This window comes from Rhynchophorus ferrugineus, unplaced genomic scaffold (assembly GCF_030347505.1).
Source record: "Rhynchophorus ferrugineus isolate W39M unplaced genomic scaffold, kcgeb_rfMv2 rfM4, whole genome shotgun sequence".
NCBI classification, from domain to species: domain Eukaryota; kingdom Metazoa; phylum Arthropoda; class Insecta; order Coleoptera; family Curculionidae; genus Rhynchophorus; species Rhynchophorus ferrugineus.
In genome coordinates, this window is record NW_027472583.1 from 20,028,903 (window position 1) to 20,047,968 (window position 19,066).

General features: G+C 30.5%; 2 protein-coding genes and 1 non-coding gene across 3 annotated transcripts in view; all 3 read right to left on the reverse strand.

Moving 5' to 3' along the window:
* The window catches only part of LOC143194833 (leucine-rich melanocyte differentiation-associated protein), an 85,326-nt gene extending 72,460 nt beyond the window's left edge, over positions 1-12,866 (reverse strand). Inside the window, exon 1 of the mRNA XM_076401562.1 lies at positions 12,729-12,866. Coding sequence (XP_076257677.1) covers positions 12,729-12,776 — 48 coding nt within the window. The 5' untranslated portion in view covers positions 12,777-12,866. The remainder of the gene's footprint in view (positions 1-12,728) is intronic.
* LOC143196782 (U6 spliceosomal RNA) lies at positions 1,224-1,328 on the reverse strand. Its single transcript, XR_013005844.1, has one exon. It is a non-coding gene; the product is annotated as a U6 spliceosomal RNA (small nuclear RNA).
* Positions 12,867-16,633: 3,767 nt separating the features above from the next.
* Positions 16,634-19,066, reverse strand: part of LOC143194842 (RYamide receptor) — a 201,700-nt gene continuing 199,267 nt past the window's right edge. The window contains exons 7-8 of the mRNA XM_076401575.1: positions 17,720-18,119; positions 16,634-17,668 (exon numbers count right to left, since the gene is read on the reverse strand). Of these exons, the coding sequence (XP_076257690.1) occupies positions 17,920-18,119 (200 nt within the window). The 3' untranslated portion in view covers positions 16,634-17,668; positions 17,720-17,919. The remainder of the gene's footprint in view (positions 17,669-17,719; positions 18,120-19,066) is intronic.

Sequence of the window (19,066 nt, forward strand, 5' to 3'; positions counted from 1 at the left end):
TTTAATATCTTCGAATAATAAATATTAGGCTCACAAATTAAATATTTCGTATGTTATGTATATACTGCCATCGATCCATGTTATAGGTGGAAAATGTTATGTCGGATAAAATAAATGATTTATTGGCCCATAATAGATATTTTGATACTGATATTTCATAATTATAACGGCAGAAATCATGTTAATGAATATATGCTGATTTTAAAGATTGTTTTACTAGAGTAACTCGATATTGAATAATAATGTACATACGTTTGTATTCATATAAGTAATTTACAATGTTCTCTAATTGATTTTTGTACACATTGAATAAAATAAATATATTATATTTTATCCAAACATTTGGACATAAATATTTTAAAAGCTTAACCTTTTTAGAATAGTTCCTTAAGAGAATTTTTTAAAATATAATTTATATAACTATTGCCGCTCTATAAAACATAGCTGTTTTAGAGAGCGGCAGTTGGCATGACATGATATCTTAAGTTCTACTGAATCGATTTAGTTGACATTTGGTTTCAGTTTTCTCTACACATTCATCTATTATATCAAATCTGTAACAAAATTTTTCTGTCTTACTGTATATAAAATATTCGAAAACATTTTTCATTTTTTGTTTGATACAACATGTCGCCTGTCAAAAAATGTATTTGAATAGAGAATAAAAATGGATGCAGCCCATTACAGATAAGACTTAAACTTGGATTTATACATTTACTTCATTCTGATCACTAGCTCACTCTTACACCACAAAAAGTTCTTTTTTGGAGAATTTTTTTTATCAAACGTATATATATATATATATATATATATATATATATATATATATATATATATATATATTATCAATATTTTTTAATTTTCTATAGAAAAATATGTTCAATTCACTCTCATTTGCTATAGCCACAATACACTTGTGTTATAGTTGTTGGACAAAGGTGGCGAGTATAGAACTACTAGGGGATATTGGAGGATAATAGAGCTACTAGGGAACTACAGGTCTATAAAGGTATAATAGAGCTAATAGGGGATAGTAAGGAAGTACCGGAACCATCGTAGATTAGTTAGAGTCCTTGCTTATTAGAAATGGAGACGGTTTAATTCAAGTCAGAAATATAATCTGTCTATCTATGTTTTTGGAGCGAATAATCTACGAAAAGAGGAGAAAATTCTAGATGGGAAGTAGATGCAGAAGCGGAAACGTCCAAGGAAGTTTTTCTCATTAAATTGTGGAAAGTATCATGATTTCGCATGTCATCCTTGAGCAGGACCCATCCTCATATTCTTTGTGCAGTTACAATTTTAGAGTACTAAATTTCACTAGATTACTGTATACTGTAATAAAGTATCGAGCTTATTAATTAATATTAAAAGATTTGGTTATATAAGAGTATTTCAAAATGTGATTTCGTACGGGCAAGAGTGTAAAGTGCGTCAAGACATAACTATCCTAGATTCTGGTTGCTAAACAAGAGGAACTAAAACATAACAAACAACAACAAAGTGGTTCCAATTACCAAATTTTGACAGTTAAATTAGAATTTCCTCTTCATTCACCAAATAATTTAGATTTCTTTTATATTTCAGGTATTATTATTTGTTTTAAATCTGTATCTTATTATATTAAGTATATAGTATATTCTATTAAATAACAAAGAAACAAGGAATTAACTATTTATACCGTATATAAAATATTTGCCCGTAAAATACTATAATATATTTATGTTATATCAAAGTTTTAATTTTCCTCTATAACTCACCGAACATTAAGGAAAGGAAATTTTCATAATACTTGTAAATATTGACATAAACTAAAATACTAATACAGAGTATATGAAATATACAAAAGACTAAAAGCATATATCCAATATTTCTCATATAAAATTGATTTCTCTCCAAACTCGATTCATTCTTCATTATAACCGAACGGGCGACATTAAAACAGATCAAACTGCTTCAAATATGAAGTTGACAATATGCGAAAGGGAATAGATTTTGCCGTAATAAGACGCAATTATTCCATTCTCCCCCTTTTGATCGACGTATGTTCCAGACTTACGGTTTTCGAATGCTGCGTAAAGTTTATGGCAGACATGCTTCCTCAATTTTAACATATGAATACTGGTTGTGACGTTTTAATAGTGGTGATTTGGACACACAAGACAAAGAGTGTTCTGGACAGATAAAAAAAATAAAACGAGTATTTCAAAATGTGATTTCGTACGGGCAAGAGTGTAAAGTGCGTCAAGACGTAACTATCCTAGATTCTGGTTGCTAAGCAAGAGGAACTAAAACATAACAAACAACAACAAAGTGGTTCCAATTACCAAATTTTGACAGTTAAATTAGAATTTCCTCTTCATTCACCAAATAATTTAGATTTCTTTTATATTTCAGGTATTATTATTTGTTTTAAATCTGTATCTTATTATATTAAGTATATAGTATATTCTATTAAATAACAAAGAAACAAGGAATTAACTATTTATACCGTATATAAAATATTTGCCCGTAAAATACTATAATATATTTATGTTATATCAAAGTTTTAATTTTCCTCTATAACTCACCGAACATTAAGGAAAGGAAATTTTCATATACTTGTAAATATTGACACAAACTAAAATAATAATACAGAGTATATGAAATATACAAAAGACTAAAAGCATATATACAATATTTCTCATATAAAATTGATTTCTCTCTAAACTCGATTCAATCTTCATTATAACCGAACGGGAGACATTAAAACAGATCAAGCTGCTTCAAATATGAAGTTGACAATATGCGAAAGGGAATAGATTTCGCCGTAATAAGACGCAATTATTCCATTCTCCCCCTTTTGATCGACGTATGTTCCAGACTTCTGAATTGGGACTTTTAGGCGACATTCCGTTTTCGAAATATTACCCCTCTCTTGTGGTTGTGGCTGTTATTTTTGGCGATAGTGTAATCTTGGAGCAAATCTGCTTTTTCGATGCCAGATTCTAAGCAGAGAGAAGAGATATTAAATTAACCATTATACTGTGATATAATGAAGTGAATGTAAATTTTGTTTGTTTGCTATTTATATGTTAAAATTGAGTAAAACACATTCTAAACTTTTAACAGAAGTGTTAGCTGTTTTTAAATTGATTTATTGGTTGATTAAATTATTATTATATTTTTAAATTTATTAATATGAGTGAAAATCAAATATTAACGGTGATTTTACTATTTAGCTTAGTATGTAATTCCGATCTAGATGATTCCTTGCTCGAGTGTTCCTTGGTTTATGATGAGAGGGAAATGCCATTCATAGATGCGATTACCGAGTCCTTCTGTAAATCTTTGGGAGTCTGTTCATTTTTTTTTAATGTTAAATTTTGATGTTTTTTTTATTATCGCTTCAGTTAGAATCAGAATCACTGATAATCTGAGCTCACATCTCTTTTTTTAATGTCCATATGGTTTGAAAATTTGCTTCTGGCTATGAAATAAACTAATTGATCTGGTGTCGGTCAGTCGGCTAATAAGTTTCCTGTGACATATAGTTGCATCAGCAGCAACTCATTATCTCTAACTGCTGTTATTCTAAACTCCTATCTTATTCTTTTAACATTAAAGTTACTAACATTTACAAAATTTTCTGCTAAGCTGTTTAGTACGTACAAATGATTTTCCTTTTTCCGATCGTATATTTGTAGGCAGTAAATTCCAGGTAGTATTGCCTTGATTTTCTATTAAGTTGAATTATGTGAATATTGTGTCGTATAGTATATCGTTGTATTTATTTTATCAAATTATTTTTGTAAATTGAGTTATTTGATACCAATTGAAGAAAGTGAACAGACGAATAATTTATTTATAAAGCAATATTTTTCAAATATATAGAATACGTCATATCATTTATAGTATCACCGACATCTATTAAAAGTAAATTTTTAAATAAATTGATTGTGGAAAACATTTTTTTCAGTTATATTTTGCTTTTTTTGACTCCGAAAAGAGACTATACAGAGCAGACTGGTAAGTTTGTACAGTATTCACTTGTATAGTCCGAATCTTGCTCCTTTAAGTACATTTGTTCGGTCTGTGAAAAGTAAAGGAGTTTATACAAAAATAGCTTAAAAAGGGGTTTCTTTTAACTTTAAACTTTTTTTTTTATTTTGAAAAACATTAAAAAATTATATAAATATTTCTCCAAATTATTAGTACAATATGGTCATCTTAATAGATTTATTAAATTCTAAAATAAAGATACGCTGATAATTCTCTTGGGCAAATATTCTTAGAAATCGAACCTCAAATGTTGAAAATCTACAATTCTCTCCTTTCGTCGAATTTAACATCGCGTAACAAACAGAAATTGGTTTGGATTATTTGCGTTTATTCTCGAATTCAAATACTTTGCATTGGTATTATCAACACTGTTAAATAGAAAATAGTCAAATAGAAATTTAAGATAAAGAAAATTATGAAATATAATTAAAAAATATCAACAATTATAAAATGTCAGTCACCACCTACCAAATTAGTTTAGTTTTATTAGCCGTCTCTGTTAATATTATAGAGGACGCTATGAATCAATATATAATATAATACCTTTGTTTTTGCAATCAAACCCAACTAAATTTCCATTTTCTTGTCACCTCTTCTGATATTCAATCGTGTATAGATGAATCTATCGATTAAACTGTATATATTGCAATATTTATTAAAAAAATATTTAACTAAATATCGCGGTATTTTTATCTAAATTAAATTGTAATATAGTTATTTAAATGTAATATAAAATACACAATGAACCTTAAAGCTTTTACATATTAAACCATTTATGATTGAAATAACTACGAATAATTAATTACAGAAATTATCAAAAAGATACGTAAGCAATCATTCTCACGACCAACTGACAAGTTGGTAAACGATATGTTTCACATTTCATGACTTATGTTTTATTTTAATTATTCAATATCGAGTTGTTGATGTAAATAATAGGTATAATCGGGGATAATTATCTCGGAACCCTGTAACTCGGGTAACGTAAATAGTGTTACGTCTTTTAGACATCAATTATTGCATAGCCGGATTCATATTTTCCTCAGCTTCGTAATAAATTCAATAATTTAAAATACAGTATAACTATGATTCCCCAGAATTTCGAACATGTTTTTTTTTATATAACCCATAATTATTTCTAACTCATTAATATTTTCTTTCAGAGTTCCTTAAACTAAATTCTGTATAAATTAATAAATTAGACGTTATTTTCTACAACAAAAGGAATTAGATATATTCTGAGTATATATCTCAGGAGTTAGATTACTTTCTACTAGACAGCCCTGTTCGTTCTCCAAGATGTTCTCTCGATGTTCTGATTCGACTAAATCGTGTTTTATTTCAAGTTTAACCTGTTTTCTCGAACTCGTAATTTTTTTATGAAGAAAAAATGTAGTCACAGAATCGTTGTTTTAATAATAGTCGCTAAAACAGAGCACAAGAAAAACAAAATATTTGGTGGCATTAGAGATGAATTAGAAAGGAACCTGGTGAAACCACTAGTGAGACTCTACTATCTGAAACTAGATAAAAGCTTGTCATAGTTAATCAATTCTGGCTGGAGTTTCACAAGGTAGCGTCTTAGGACCTCTCCTGTATCTGCTCTACACTGCTGACATTCCAACAACAAAAGAAACACTCCTTGGAACCTTTGCTGACGACACAATTATTTTGGCAAAAGATATAACTAAGATATAAAAAGATATACGGCAAAAGAAAAAGTGCAAGTGCCAGTCAACAAAATCTACAAATAGACGAAAGATTGGAAAATTCAACTTAATAGCTCCAAATCTGTCCACGTTCATTTTTCATTAAGGCGAAATAATAAAAACTTAATTATATCACTCTATACAAAAGAAAACAACTATACTGGTTAGTCGGAAGATACTCTCAACTTGATCTAAAATCAAAGAGGTTGATCTATAGTACAATTATAAAGCCAATTTGGACCTATGGGGTGCAAATATGGGGTTGCACTAAAAATTCAAATCAACTAGTCATACAACGGTGTCAAAACAAGGTTCTTCGATTGATTACCAATGCCTATCGCTATGTAATCAATGAAGAACTGTACGATGACCTGGAAATCAAATGGATTTGCGAAGTTATCCAAGATTTCGCCTTGAAATACGAAAGAAGATTACTAAATCATACTAACGTGGAAGCAATACAAGTGTAAACTATAGCTATAAGTTAATAATCAATAAATAATATACAATATATAATTTTATAATTGAGGAAAACAGACTGATGTATTTTCTCGCACTCGTCTTGCTTGTTAATTAATCCAAGTACATAGGAAAAGTAGTATCTGTCCATACATTTCTGTCAGATCACTTTTATTTGTTAATACATATTTGCCCAATTTTACTTTACCTCATAAACACCTTGAAGATAAATCAGAGATATATTTAGCATACTTTATATTTCATACTTTGACATCAACAAGTGAATTTTAAAGAAACCACAAGCTTAGAATATTTATTTTCTTGAATTGTATGGCTTTACCGACAACTGAATATAACAGTAATGTTAGCAACACAAGAGATGATTTTCGAAAGGAAACATTATCCTTTGATGGCATACATATTTAGCGTACAATTAAACAACCAATCGAACTAAACATAGAACGTTGTTTGTTCAGAGAAATTATTTTAGATGTCGAAAATGTTAACATTTCGATTAATAGTTTATGATTGAAATATCACTAGTTAATTAATATGGATTGATATTAATTAAAAGAAATTACATAAATACTATATATGTTCGAGACATATAATTCAAGCTAATAGAATGAAATGGCTAAAATTAGGCAAAAACCGTATTTATATGAATAATTATTTTTCCTTGTCCAATAGTAATGTTATATTTTCTTACGATTTCAGAGTAGATCTAATTTATATCACATAACGTCCTTGAATTATTGTTAAGAATATCCCCATAGAACCCATAACGAGTGTGATTCGGAGTGTTAGTGCGAATCTCTAGAATATGTTAGAATAGTTTTTAGAATAAGTTAGGATATACTTTAATATAAGTTAGAAAAGTACTTAGAATATTTAGATTAAAAGTTGTACAGTAGATAGCTTACTGAAGTGATCTACTACATGTTATGATAGTTATATTATATAACTGAAATCATATAATAATATTTATTGCCCATGGACAGATTGTTGACGTAGGAGATTAATAAAAAAAGTATATATTACTGTAAAATTTAGGTTAATTTTAATATTTTAGGTATGAAGAATTTAATTTGTTTGAATAAAGTTATCAAGATGAAATTTAAATTCTTAACAGATGCTTTTCGAAAAATCAGAATCCATTTGTAAATGTGCAGTGGACTTGTGACAAAGTTTTAAATCATTTAAACCAATAGTGATATTACTAGAGTAGTATTACCATACGTTTCTATGAGTGTTCTGGGGCTTCAGCAACAGCTATTGTTTTTTTTGTCAAAATAACAACATTGTTGAACATTTTTTATTTATGTAGAGACATATCAAGACTATCGAATTTAATTTTCTAATATCGATTTTAATAATCGAAGTTATCAAAAAAGTTAAGAACATGTTTTGTGGATTAAATTAATAACATGCTTTAATATTAATTCTAATATTATAACATATAACCAAAGAGTTCCTAAAATTTATAACTTGATGAAAATTACACCCAAAAAGATTCACCAAAACAAATATCTGCTATTATTGATAAACATGCCCCTAATTATTCGGTACATTCCTTTAAACGTAATTATATCCTTTTCAAAAGTAACCCTCTAATAGTGCCCTATTATTGCGATGTTGTTTTCGAATATCGACAAAATTGTGAAACGTGTGATACTCGACCTTTGGATACCCTCCTCGGGTTCCTTTAATGAGAATGCCATCGATTATTTTAATTTGTTGATAAAGTAATTCTATTAACGTTTGAACTCGAAATATTCTGTAATTAATTAGCCTGTAAGAAATAATTAATTTGTGAGAGTATTTTAATTGTTTAACTATTTATAATAACATCAATATAGATTACATTTTGACAAGTGACTATTCAGTGATGCTGTTATGTGTGACCCTTTGTGACAGTGACATTTCAAATTATGTTCTCTTCTTTTTGTTAATTTTTTTTTATAGTGACACTTTACTGCTAAGTGCGCGACAACTTTTCTAACTTTGACTAATTTACGATGCCGAGGAGACCTAACTTAGGTTGTCGCAGTCAATCAAATATGCGAAGAGCTACCTCACATACTAATCGCACTGATGGCCAGAGAGAAACACATAAAATAGTCGTATTGCTATGTCAGAAATGCGTTTTTAGAGAGTGACAATGAAGTAGATAGGGTTAGAATGCAACGAGTTCGTGCACATCAAACACAACAACAGCAAGCACGACGAACTCACACGAAGCGATTCCGCAGATACAGTGTTCCTGTGATCCTGGAACGAGCTGCATTCCGCTATAATGCGGCAATAGATTATTGTGCCGACAAATTGGTAACAATTGGGGAAATGACAATAATTTGTAAATATTACAAGGCGCTAAAATACAGTGGTGAATCTACTGAATTATGTTGTGTTGGAGGTAAAGTAAAATTGCGACAATTGGTCCTACCACCAGATCCTTTACGCTCTTTAGTTTCTGGGATTGGAAATGATTCTAAGCACTTCTTGGCCAACATTCAGAAATATAACAGCTCTTTCCAGATAGCATCATTTAGCGCTACACATATTATACAGGACAATTTCATGGCCACTTTCCCACATTTGACCCAAAATTGCACGCAGTAGTTACCAAACACATGAGACATGGACTTTGCGGGAGTTTTCAACTACAGTTCATCCTGTATGTTTGACGGCAAGTGTTCCAAGCGATACCCAAGAGACCCGATTGCTGAAACCATAACGGGAAATGATGGCGAAGGAATGAATGGCGGACAATGGGCGATCGGTAGTTTGAAGGTAAGAGGACAAAATGTTGATGTAGACAATCGTTGGATCGTGCCATATTCGCCAATATTATCCAAAGCTTTTGAGAAACACATCAATGTGGAATATTGTAACTCTGCGAAGCCGATAAAGTACATATGTAAATATGTTAACAAAGGTAGCGATATGGCCGTCTTCGCTGTAACCAATGCAAATGACGAAATATCACAGTACCAGATGGGTCACTATGTAAGTAGCAACGAAGCAATTTGGCGTATCTTTTAATTTCAACCATGAACGGCACCCTACAGTAGTCCATTTGGCAGTCCATTTAGACAATGGTCAGGAGGAAAAAAGTCGAGGATTCGAGATTGTTGAATTGTTGATGATAAAAGATAATTATTGTGAAACAATACAACATGTCACAGGAGACTGTCATATCTTACAAAACTTTCTAACAAACTGGAACTCTACCAACCAGAGAAAACTACATAATATGAATAAACGTCAGGATGTATTTTAGAAAAACAGGAATATAATCTGTATTGAGAACAGCGGGTTAACGAAAATAGATCAGCCAAAAGTTTTCAAAATGTTTTAACCTTGTTATTTAATTTAAAAATTTGTTATTCAAAAATTAATATATAATTAGTATTAATTTGGAAAGAAATATGTACTATCACAAGTAACAAAAATAAAATCCAAAATTATGTAATATTTTTCTGTAAGCAAAACTAGACATGACCTTAAAAAGATGGAAATTATCTGAAGCTGAATATCTTTTCAGCTATTTCCTTTGGCTTTAATTCCACATTTACTTCAGTAAAATTAATTTAAAACGAGGAAAATAGCGTTAATGGACTATTTCCACTTGAAAAATATTCAGGAATGATGTTGCTAAGTTGCTTTTACTACATTCACCTTGGGCATAAAAGTATATGTTTGTTCATTAGCTAATTTTGTCTATTCATAGTGTCGTTAGACTTTCTATGTAACAATTTCTATGTATCTGTATTATATTTATATTAGATGATAACATGGTAGAAGTTCATTTTTATTTTACGTTAAAAAGATTCGAAGGGTATTATAATGATTTTCTTGTTAGTATTTATGGATATATTTATATTATCAGAAATTGTTAAAAGAAGGATAATTATGTTAAACGCATTTGATACAGTTTTACTTGTTAGGAAACCAAATGGTGTAAATTAAAGTAAAAATAAAATAGGTTTTGCATATTCATACTCTCATTTAACTTATAATTATTATATAACCTCACTATTGTCCATTATAAGCTATTGCTGTGCTCTACAACTTTCTAGTAATACATTAAACAATATCTAATGGTATGATAACAGTAAGACTAAGTAGGTATCATTCTGAAAATATTCCATCTTTTACAATGACAACCCCATTTCATTACTATTCGTTACTAACCATTAATTATTACTATTTGAATTATTAGCTCATAGTGGCCTTAGTGATATATTTTTTTTTCTTATTTTCAAAGCAATACATACAAAATATCGTGTGTTGACTAAACATTATTGTTTTTAATGTAAGAAATATTGTTGAAGTCGAAGAGTATATCGACATTATGACGCGTACGAAGCGGGTCGATCTTGTCTTGTTTTTTTCTTACAATGAGGTGAGATTGTCTTTATAGTTCTTTTTTCGTTATATTTTAAAGTATTTTTTATATCAACTAGGGTTTGTCTGCGCTGGACCTACTTTTTAACGTGGACTCTCAACTACGGTCATCGGCATTAGTTAGTGGCGTGACTAAATTCATCATGGTCAACGAAATCATTCCAGAAAATATCCGGGATTACTTTTTTATTAGATTTTACACTTATACCATTGGTCAATTTGTTGCTCTTGCCATTACACAATCACAGTTGTAGGACAGTAGGAGGACTGTCCTACAACTAGCTAGCTCAGTAGTTATTACGTAGGGGCACAAAGATGTGAAAGTTAAAAATCAACCTTACAATTAAATTAAATTTGTTTGTCTCGTTTTGCCGGCTTATCCTTTTTTTTTTGGTATAGAGGGGGGGGGGTGAGTCTTAAAACCTGGACAAACTCTAACAAATCTTAAAAATCCTACACAATCCATGAATGGCAATTTGTAGAGACTCCAAGTGAAATAAATTCAATTTTTACTGACTGATAAACCAAATGAAGATTATGTTGTGAATGAAATATCAGTTTGAACTCGAATAAAAATAAACTATATTAGTTTTATTGAAATTTAATTTTATTTCTTGAATCTATGATGACATAACTAAGAAAACGTCAACGCAAGCGTTTAGAATATAAATATAAACATATATTATATGGCTTTAGATCAAAAATCCCTGAGCACAACAGATGCGGTAATGGTAGAGAAATACCTTCGAATATGACCCTGCTAAAGACCTTTGTATTTTATAAAGGGCAAAACAGATTCTGTGTACCATTCACCAACATGGATGAAATTGTGGTTTACCGTCAGACAAACAAGAACCTAAAGATTAGTATGAATTTCTTTAGAACAGTAGTGAGTTTGAGCTCAGAAAACAACTAAAAAGTAGTTACAGCCAAATTGATAAATAATAAATTTAGGTTATTATTGGACCTTTTGAATCAATTGCATGGAAATAATTGAAAAAAATCCGTTTAACTGAAGAAAAATTGTTTCAACAACCAGCTTATTCGCCCGATTTAACCCCCTCTAATGTCTAATGTGGTTCTTCTCATACTTCAAAGTATTGTTTCATAGAGTACTGCTATACAGTGATCTGATTCATAAATTGGAAGAAGTTTTAATGTTTTAACAATTTTTCGAGAGAACCGCTTGTGTCATCTTCAGGTCTTGTTTGTTTCTCTTTATGCTTCTCATTATATTAGCTGAAATGTTATAGGCGCAGTTCGAATTCCGTAGAAAGGTTGGCGAAACATTAGTAGTTTGTCTAAGAACCTAATGATGATGAAAAGTCGCAGATTAATGAATCAACATGTGTAATCGAATTTCTGTGTCATATATGTAAAATCTGTTTTTATTAGCTGGTTATGTTTAATTAATATTTAAAATTTGATTGTTTAAACTTTTTTCTCAATTGAAATATGGATTACGATAATAGAAACATATAGAGAAACATTTAATAAATTATATTAGTTTATTAGTAATTAATTCAATAAAATCAACATATTTTTAAAGGAAAAGTTTTACCAATGTAATGCGAAATTATATAAAATATCTGCTTACAATATTATTGTATAAGTTATTCATAAAACGTATTATGTAAAAGGTTTAGCAATATTACAATGGTAAACAAGAAGTTTTAATAGAGCTCACACTCTGTCTGTGTCTAGACTATTGCTTTGTTACTATTTTATTATAACTAAAACTAATATTTAGAGTAATAGTTCGAATACCACGTCTTCTAAATTGGGAATTTAAATACATTTATCTAATCCATCTGAATTAAAGATTAAACATATCTTAACTTTTACTTTTAGAAATTACAATTTTTTTCAGTAACATAGTAAACGTCAAGTTGTTAATTAAAAGTTAAAAAATAACCCTTTAGAAGGAGGAAAAAGGCAATTTCTACTCGCAGACTGGTCTCGTCAACCCTGTCACCCTTCTATTCTAATCTCATTCTTATCCCCATCAAGTTAATTTCGTTGCAGCCCGACTGAGCGTCAACGAACCGTCCCGATTCGAAAAACAATCCCTACGCATTGTTGCCGGATTGTTAATGTTTATTTACTTACCCGACCGTTGACGAACGTCACTGTGCTTGGAAGCATGTCGTCCGCCATCTCGAACAGCACTATTTGCGCACTTACGTGTTACAAATCAGCGGTTGTCAAACGAGTGTAGCTACTGTAAAGGAACGAAATAAATACTATATAGGAATTTGTGAGGTTTCTTCAGTTGGTAACGCAAGATATAGGATATCATCAAAGCCTATTATAGCGGTTTAACGGCCGTAATTATATAATATGTGTGAGTTATTATAATTGGTTCATTAATATATATTCATCGTTCGATAAAAGACATAAAACAGCCATGCAGTCTGTTCAAAGTTGTTTTGGACATACGTCATTTAAAATTGTGACATCAAAACATCGCAATGTTGCCGCATCAACTCTGCGTTTTAGCTCAGTTTGGCTTTGACATATAACAAAATTCTAACCTAAATAAAATAATTCAATAAAATATTATGAAATATAATTTATTTTAATATTATGGTACATCTAAAAACTACAGTTAATTACACAGGTACAATAGTTTATAAGTTAGAGTTATAACTTCTTATCACTATTGGTTTTAAGAATTATGCATAGGTCTGACAACCTGACGACTTTGACAGGCCCATTCGTTTACATGTTCGAACTAATCAGACAGCATTGTAACTTTTTTTAAGTATAATAAAATGATAAAGAAAATATTGTCTGATTCTAAAACGAATTTACAAATTGTGGCAGGCAATATATTAAACATCTGTGATGACACATGTACAAAAAAAAATAGAATAGACTATATTAAAATTTTTGTAAAACGTGGTTTCGTTAGATCGGATAACTTTCAACAACATAACTGTGAAATAATAAAACATTTTTGACAATTGTGCTACATTTGTGGGCGGAGAATATTTATCTAATTTTTTATATTTTGAAGTCTCCTTTCGACCAACCAGGATTTATCTGGACTGGACCTACTGTTTAATGTGGGCTCCGAACCACGGTCCAGCCTACCGACTGGCGAGTGACCAACTAGAAATTATTTCAGAAGACATTGGGTCTTACACGGTCTGGTTAATGGCGTGACTTTGATTATTTTCCTGGTTGGATTTTGAACTGCTTAGGGACAATCCCAAATGCTAAACAAACTACGCGACTATAGCATCAGCAGCAGGACTCTCCTGCCGCCTGTACCACTGCGCCAAACAAGCCGGTTGTTTTAAATTAATTTTAAAACAGAGTATATTTGTAAAGCCGGTTTTTTGTCACTTTCGACCTACGCTAATTTTTGTCACGAAGGCGAAGACACGAAGATATATAAATGTGTATGTACGTTATATTGGGCGACCTATATGGACTTGGCTACGGCTGTGTATTCGAAGAAATAGAGCTATGTGTTTTATGTGGAGACTGAATGGTGTAATGAATAAAATGTCTAGAGATAAGGGTTCGACTTATTTGGAATATATTTAAACTCGTTTTGTATCGCCGTTCAACAAGTCACCTCTTCTTTCGGTAAAATGAAATAATTTTTCCAGTGCAACAAAAAGTTCTTGTTGTTTTGGATCTTTTAGATATCATAAATGACGTAGTCGGTAGAATTCCAGGGATATCAAAAAGCTGTTCTCTTTGAATGCATTGAATTAACATTTTATTTATTAGTTATCAAGGAAAAATGACAGATTGACGTTCTCGGAATCTTTCTGCATGTAGTTAAGTGGAATTCGGGCAAAAGTGTGACATATGAATCTGTAAAGTTACAAAAGGTGGATTGACGGTGCTCAAAGACTGCTAGCTATAAACTGTGCCAATTAGGAAACACTCCAGCTCTTAAAAACTGTCCTAGACCGTGGATTTCCGGCACTAGTATGACAATTCAGGATGTAAGGTCACCAAAGGTGGACTGAAGTTGCTGTGAATTAACAGTCTACGAGAATTTGGACAGAAGCTTGCAGATCGAAAGTCAGTTTCTCATCCGTTGACCATCATGGAAATTTCGTTAGAAACGTCCATATCTAATTTAATTAAAGACAAACTGGCGAACCAAGGTACAGGGGATACTCAAAAATATTTTTTTTACAATTATTAGCTGTTCGGACGGGACAACGACCACCTACGTCACATTGGTCATTCCTCTAGGTGGAAGATATTATTTCGCGCAAATAATATGGCCCTGACTACTAACTGTGTATGAAAGGAAACATGGTTAAATGTTACTTGTGTTAAGATTGAATGGTGAAATGAGTAAGATGCTTAAAAATAAATGTCGAGATAAAAGTTTCTTGGTTCCTTTTGTAACAGATAACAGCCCTCAGTATCGTTATAATGCCTGGTAATAAGTTGCCTCTTCTATCCTTAAAATAAAATAGTATTTTAAAGTAAATCAAATGTTTTGGTTTGAAAACCTTCTCACTTTACAGAAGTTATGATCACCAGTATATATAATATGAATGTATGGTTTTGTATAGATAAAATGAGTGCAACTATTTGATATAATATGAGGTTGAATACGTTCTGATATTTTTTTTCTTTTTAAGAAGGAATTTATTAAGAAAACTGGTACAAAATATATTAAACGAAATATTTTCATTTATTTTCTACAGTTTTTCAGATATTTCTTGAAACATAACAATACCGCGTTGAAAGGTTTATTGCCAATCACGAAAGATCGCAAATAACTCGTTTTTGCCTGACAAGCAAGGAAGCCGCGATTTTGGAACAGTTCAAAACACCTTTTTTAGTCAATTCGTGTGTTAGCTATTTCTTTTCCTGTTGGGTATTTCTTTATCAACTGCTATGTAGAAAATATCAAAACCATCGAATTTAATATTGTTTAAATTGTTTAGATATATTTTCAACAATAAATATCATTGATTAAAATAGATGCAAACGCGTAACATATTTGGTAGGATATTTGGAAATAATTATGTTGAAATTATTTTTGTGTAAACTGATTTTTTTGATAGAGATCAAAAATGAACAATAATTAGCAAATATAATAAATCATTAAATGATATAAAACATGGTTCATAAATGGAAAATTTTAGAGAAAGATAACACGGCCTATTGTAATTATAGTAGGCCATGCGTTCGACTACTTTACCATACTGATAAGGTAAATATTGTCTTTTGATTTAATTTTATCTCCGATACGTAAGTCGTAGATAGGTTCGAATAAGGCGATAAAAAAATGAAAAACACATTTTATATTGCCAATTCTGTTTTATTAATTTTTTTTATAGGCTTGTTGTTTATAGATGGACATCATCACTTATAGTAGACAATGATATATTACGTATACTAAGTCTAGCGTAAATCTATATACAAAAATATTAAACTAGCTAACATTATATATGTAAAAACTAAAGTGAATAGCTTGACTTGTTGGTTAGTATTTTTCGTTGAACGAATACCTTGGACGTAAATTACATAAATACTTGGACCTAATTTTATTTTTGTGCAGTAATAGTAAATTTTCCCCCAGATTCGTTTATTTACAAAATATTTACAGTCAATAATCTAAAGATAAATAGTGATTAATTAATGTACAAGCTGTTTTGTACATCGATATAATTCATTGTTATAATAGACATCATTATCTCGTATAAAACAAAGACAGTGTTGCATTACTTGGTAACAGTGACCAATAAAAATTATTTAAAAATAAAATATAAATTACACAGTAGAGAAGTACAAATTATAATACACTATATGCTAAATTTAATGAATTAATTTATGATATATCGAATAGTCGATAAAAATGTAGTAACAATAACTCAATAACCATAATGTTGCTAAAAAATATACATAGGTTCAATCTTGCATCATCCATGAGTGCCTTGTGGCTAATATTAACATTTGTTTTGTGAAACCAAACGTATACATTTACTAAACATTTATATTTAGGGGCTATTTTACTTTAGATCTCTTCCATTTTTATCTTTTTTCTTATATTTTAGTCTCTTTTTTACCAACGAGGGTTTATCTTGACTGGACCTACAGTTTAACATGGGCTCCTAACCTCGGTCCTCGGCATTAAGCCTATAGATTGGGGAGTAATCAACTTAGAAATCATCCCAGAAGGCATTCGGTCTTACCCAGCCTGGTTACTGGTGTGACTGGGATCATTTTCCTTGTTACATTTTACACTATTGCCTAATATTAAACAATCACAAACATAAATTTACGACCTTGCCAGCAGGATTCGAACCCGCTACTATCACAACAGTAGGTGGATCGCCCTGTCGTCTTTTCCAGTGCGCAAATCAAGCCGGCCTACTCCTTTTTTAACTGTTTCAAATGGACTTTTGAAGCATCTTTTAGCATTAAAGATTTTAATAGATTTTGCCAGTATAAATTGGCTATACTTCCTTAAAATATATAGAGCGGGAGGTATTAAATCTTAGGGACGCCTCAAGATAATAAATTATCGATATACTGATGCTTAGTACTTAGGAAGTAGTACAAGTAGTGCTACTTTGAGTTAAAGTTAGTTCCATTAATTTAATAAAATGTTTACTATTAATTTTCTATCATTAAAATGTACCGGAAGGTATAAAATTAGAAAAGTGAAGGAAAAAATAATCGTGTGAAAGTTTAAGGCTCTGAAAATAATATTAAAATTGATAGTGCATTTGGCTACGGAATCTTATTATCTTACTTACCATAATGGAAACTGCGAAGGAACTGTTACAGGGGATATTTCTATAATTAACAAATGTCTATTCTTATGATGTAAGCAAGATAACTTTCTTTTGGATTTGTATTAATTGGTACAAGTATGTGAAATAATCTAAATATCTCGTTCTATAGATAACAAGAGCATAGTAGGTTGATAATTGTGCAACCTTCGAACACTGCACTGGTCCAATATGAGTTTGCAGGAATTAACTTAAATGTGATATGCGAGAGAAAGTTCTTAGTCTGAGATGATAATACAAAAATCTCATTTTTGGATGGATTAACCCCTAAGACAATACACCTGGAATTGACAAAAGTTTCTGCTTTCGATTTAATACTGGACAATTAATTAATAAAAATTTAAGTTATAGCTATCTATATAGTCGATTGATAGTTGAAATTTTTGTTGGTCACTGTTTACTTAGAACTATATACTCAGTTTAGGTAATACTTGCATTTTATAACCGAGAAAAAAATATACATAACTTTACACGTTTTACGAAAGTTCATGTATTCACTTGCTGGACTCGCTCTCGGTTTAAATTGGTTCATCCGCCATTTCGTTTGAAGTTCTCGTTCTTTTCACGTACGAGGTTCCGTTGGTATTTCCGCCTTTCATTAGGGATGCCGACCGAGCTGCAGCTTGATAAGTGGACAGACGGTTTTTTCGATTCAGGGTAACGTAAGTGGTGAATGTATTGTTACGTTGGAGGGATGTGCTTTCGGTGCCTTCAACACCTAGAACAAAATATGTAATATTAAGTTTCAGTACTATGCGCTTCACTTATTGCATTATAGAGAAAAATGTTAACAATTATATTATTTTTGAAAATATTGTGAATATATGATTTTATTTTAGTGACAAGTTTGTGCATATCGTTCTTAGATTTATTTTGATTTTAAATGAGTAGCAGAGGCTTCACTCTTTCCCCTCTCGTTCAAGTTATTAACTAGGTTAAGTAAACTTAATCAATCTAATTTAATGCCAATACACTAATTTAACGTATTAGTGGCAATTTCTTTTATACTAAGTAATTTCGTTTTTATTCATATATTCCTCAAAATTAATGATAATTTATTGCTGTCAAACACCATTGATTTTAAAATTTTATATTTCGGAATGTTTAGTAAATAACAAGTTTATAAAAACATCGTTTACACATAAACTGAGTTATTAAAGTTATAAATATGAAAAGGTGTTATGTTTTTTAATTGTTTTACTAAATTTTAAATTTTTCATTACTATACGATGTACCTATTAAGGTTTTTTTAATAAAAATAGTCAACTGATAACATTCTGTAACAAATTCGTCTGATTTAACTCCATCGGTCTTCTGGACGGTCTGGTTGAAGAAGTAAAAACCGTTAAAACGCCACTTCGGAAATTGAATTGAGAAACCATACTGAAGGAAATATTGGCATACAACTAATGTAGTATCTACGAGAATTAACTTTAAAGGAGACGAAATGAATTTGGAAAGAACATTTCATTTACCTTTTATTTCAAACGACTTAGTTCTTCGGGTTATTGTTATCGCAATGATAGAATGAAAAACAAATTTATTTTCTAATAGGATATAAATGCTTAGTTTCATTTTAAAAACACCCTTTTTGCTAAGGTGTTAAATAATATTGTCATATTATCTATTATTGTTATATGTCGGATGCTTTACTTTGGACTTTGG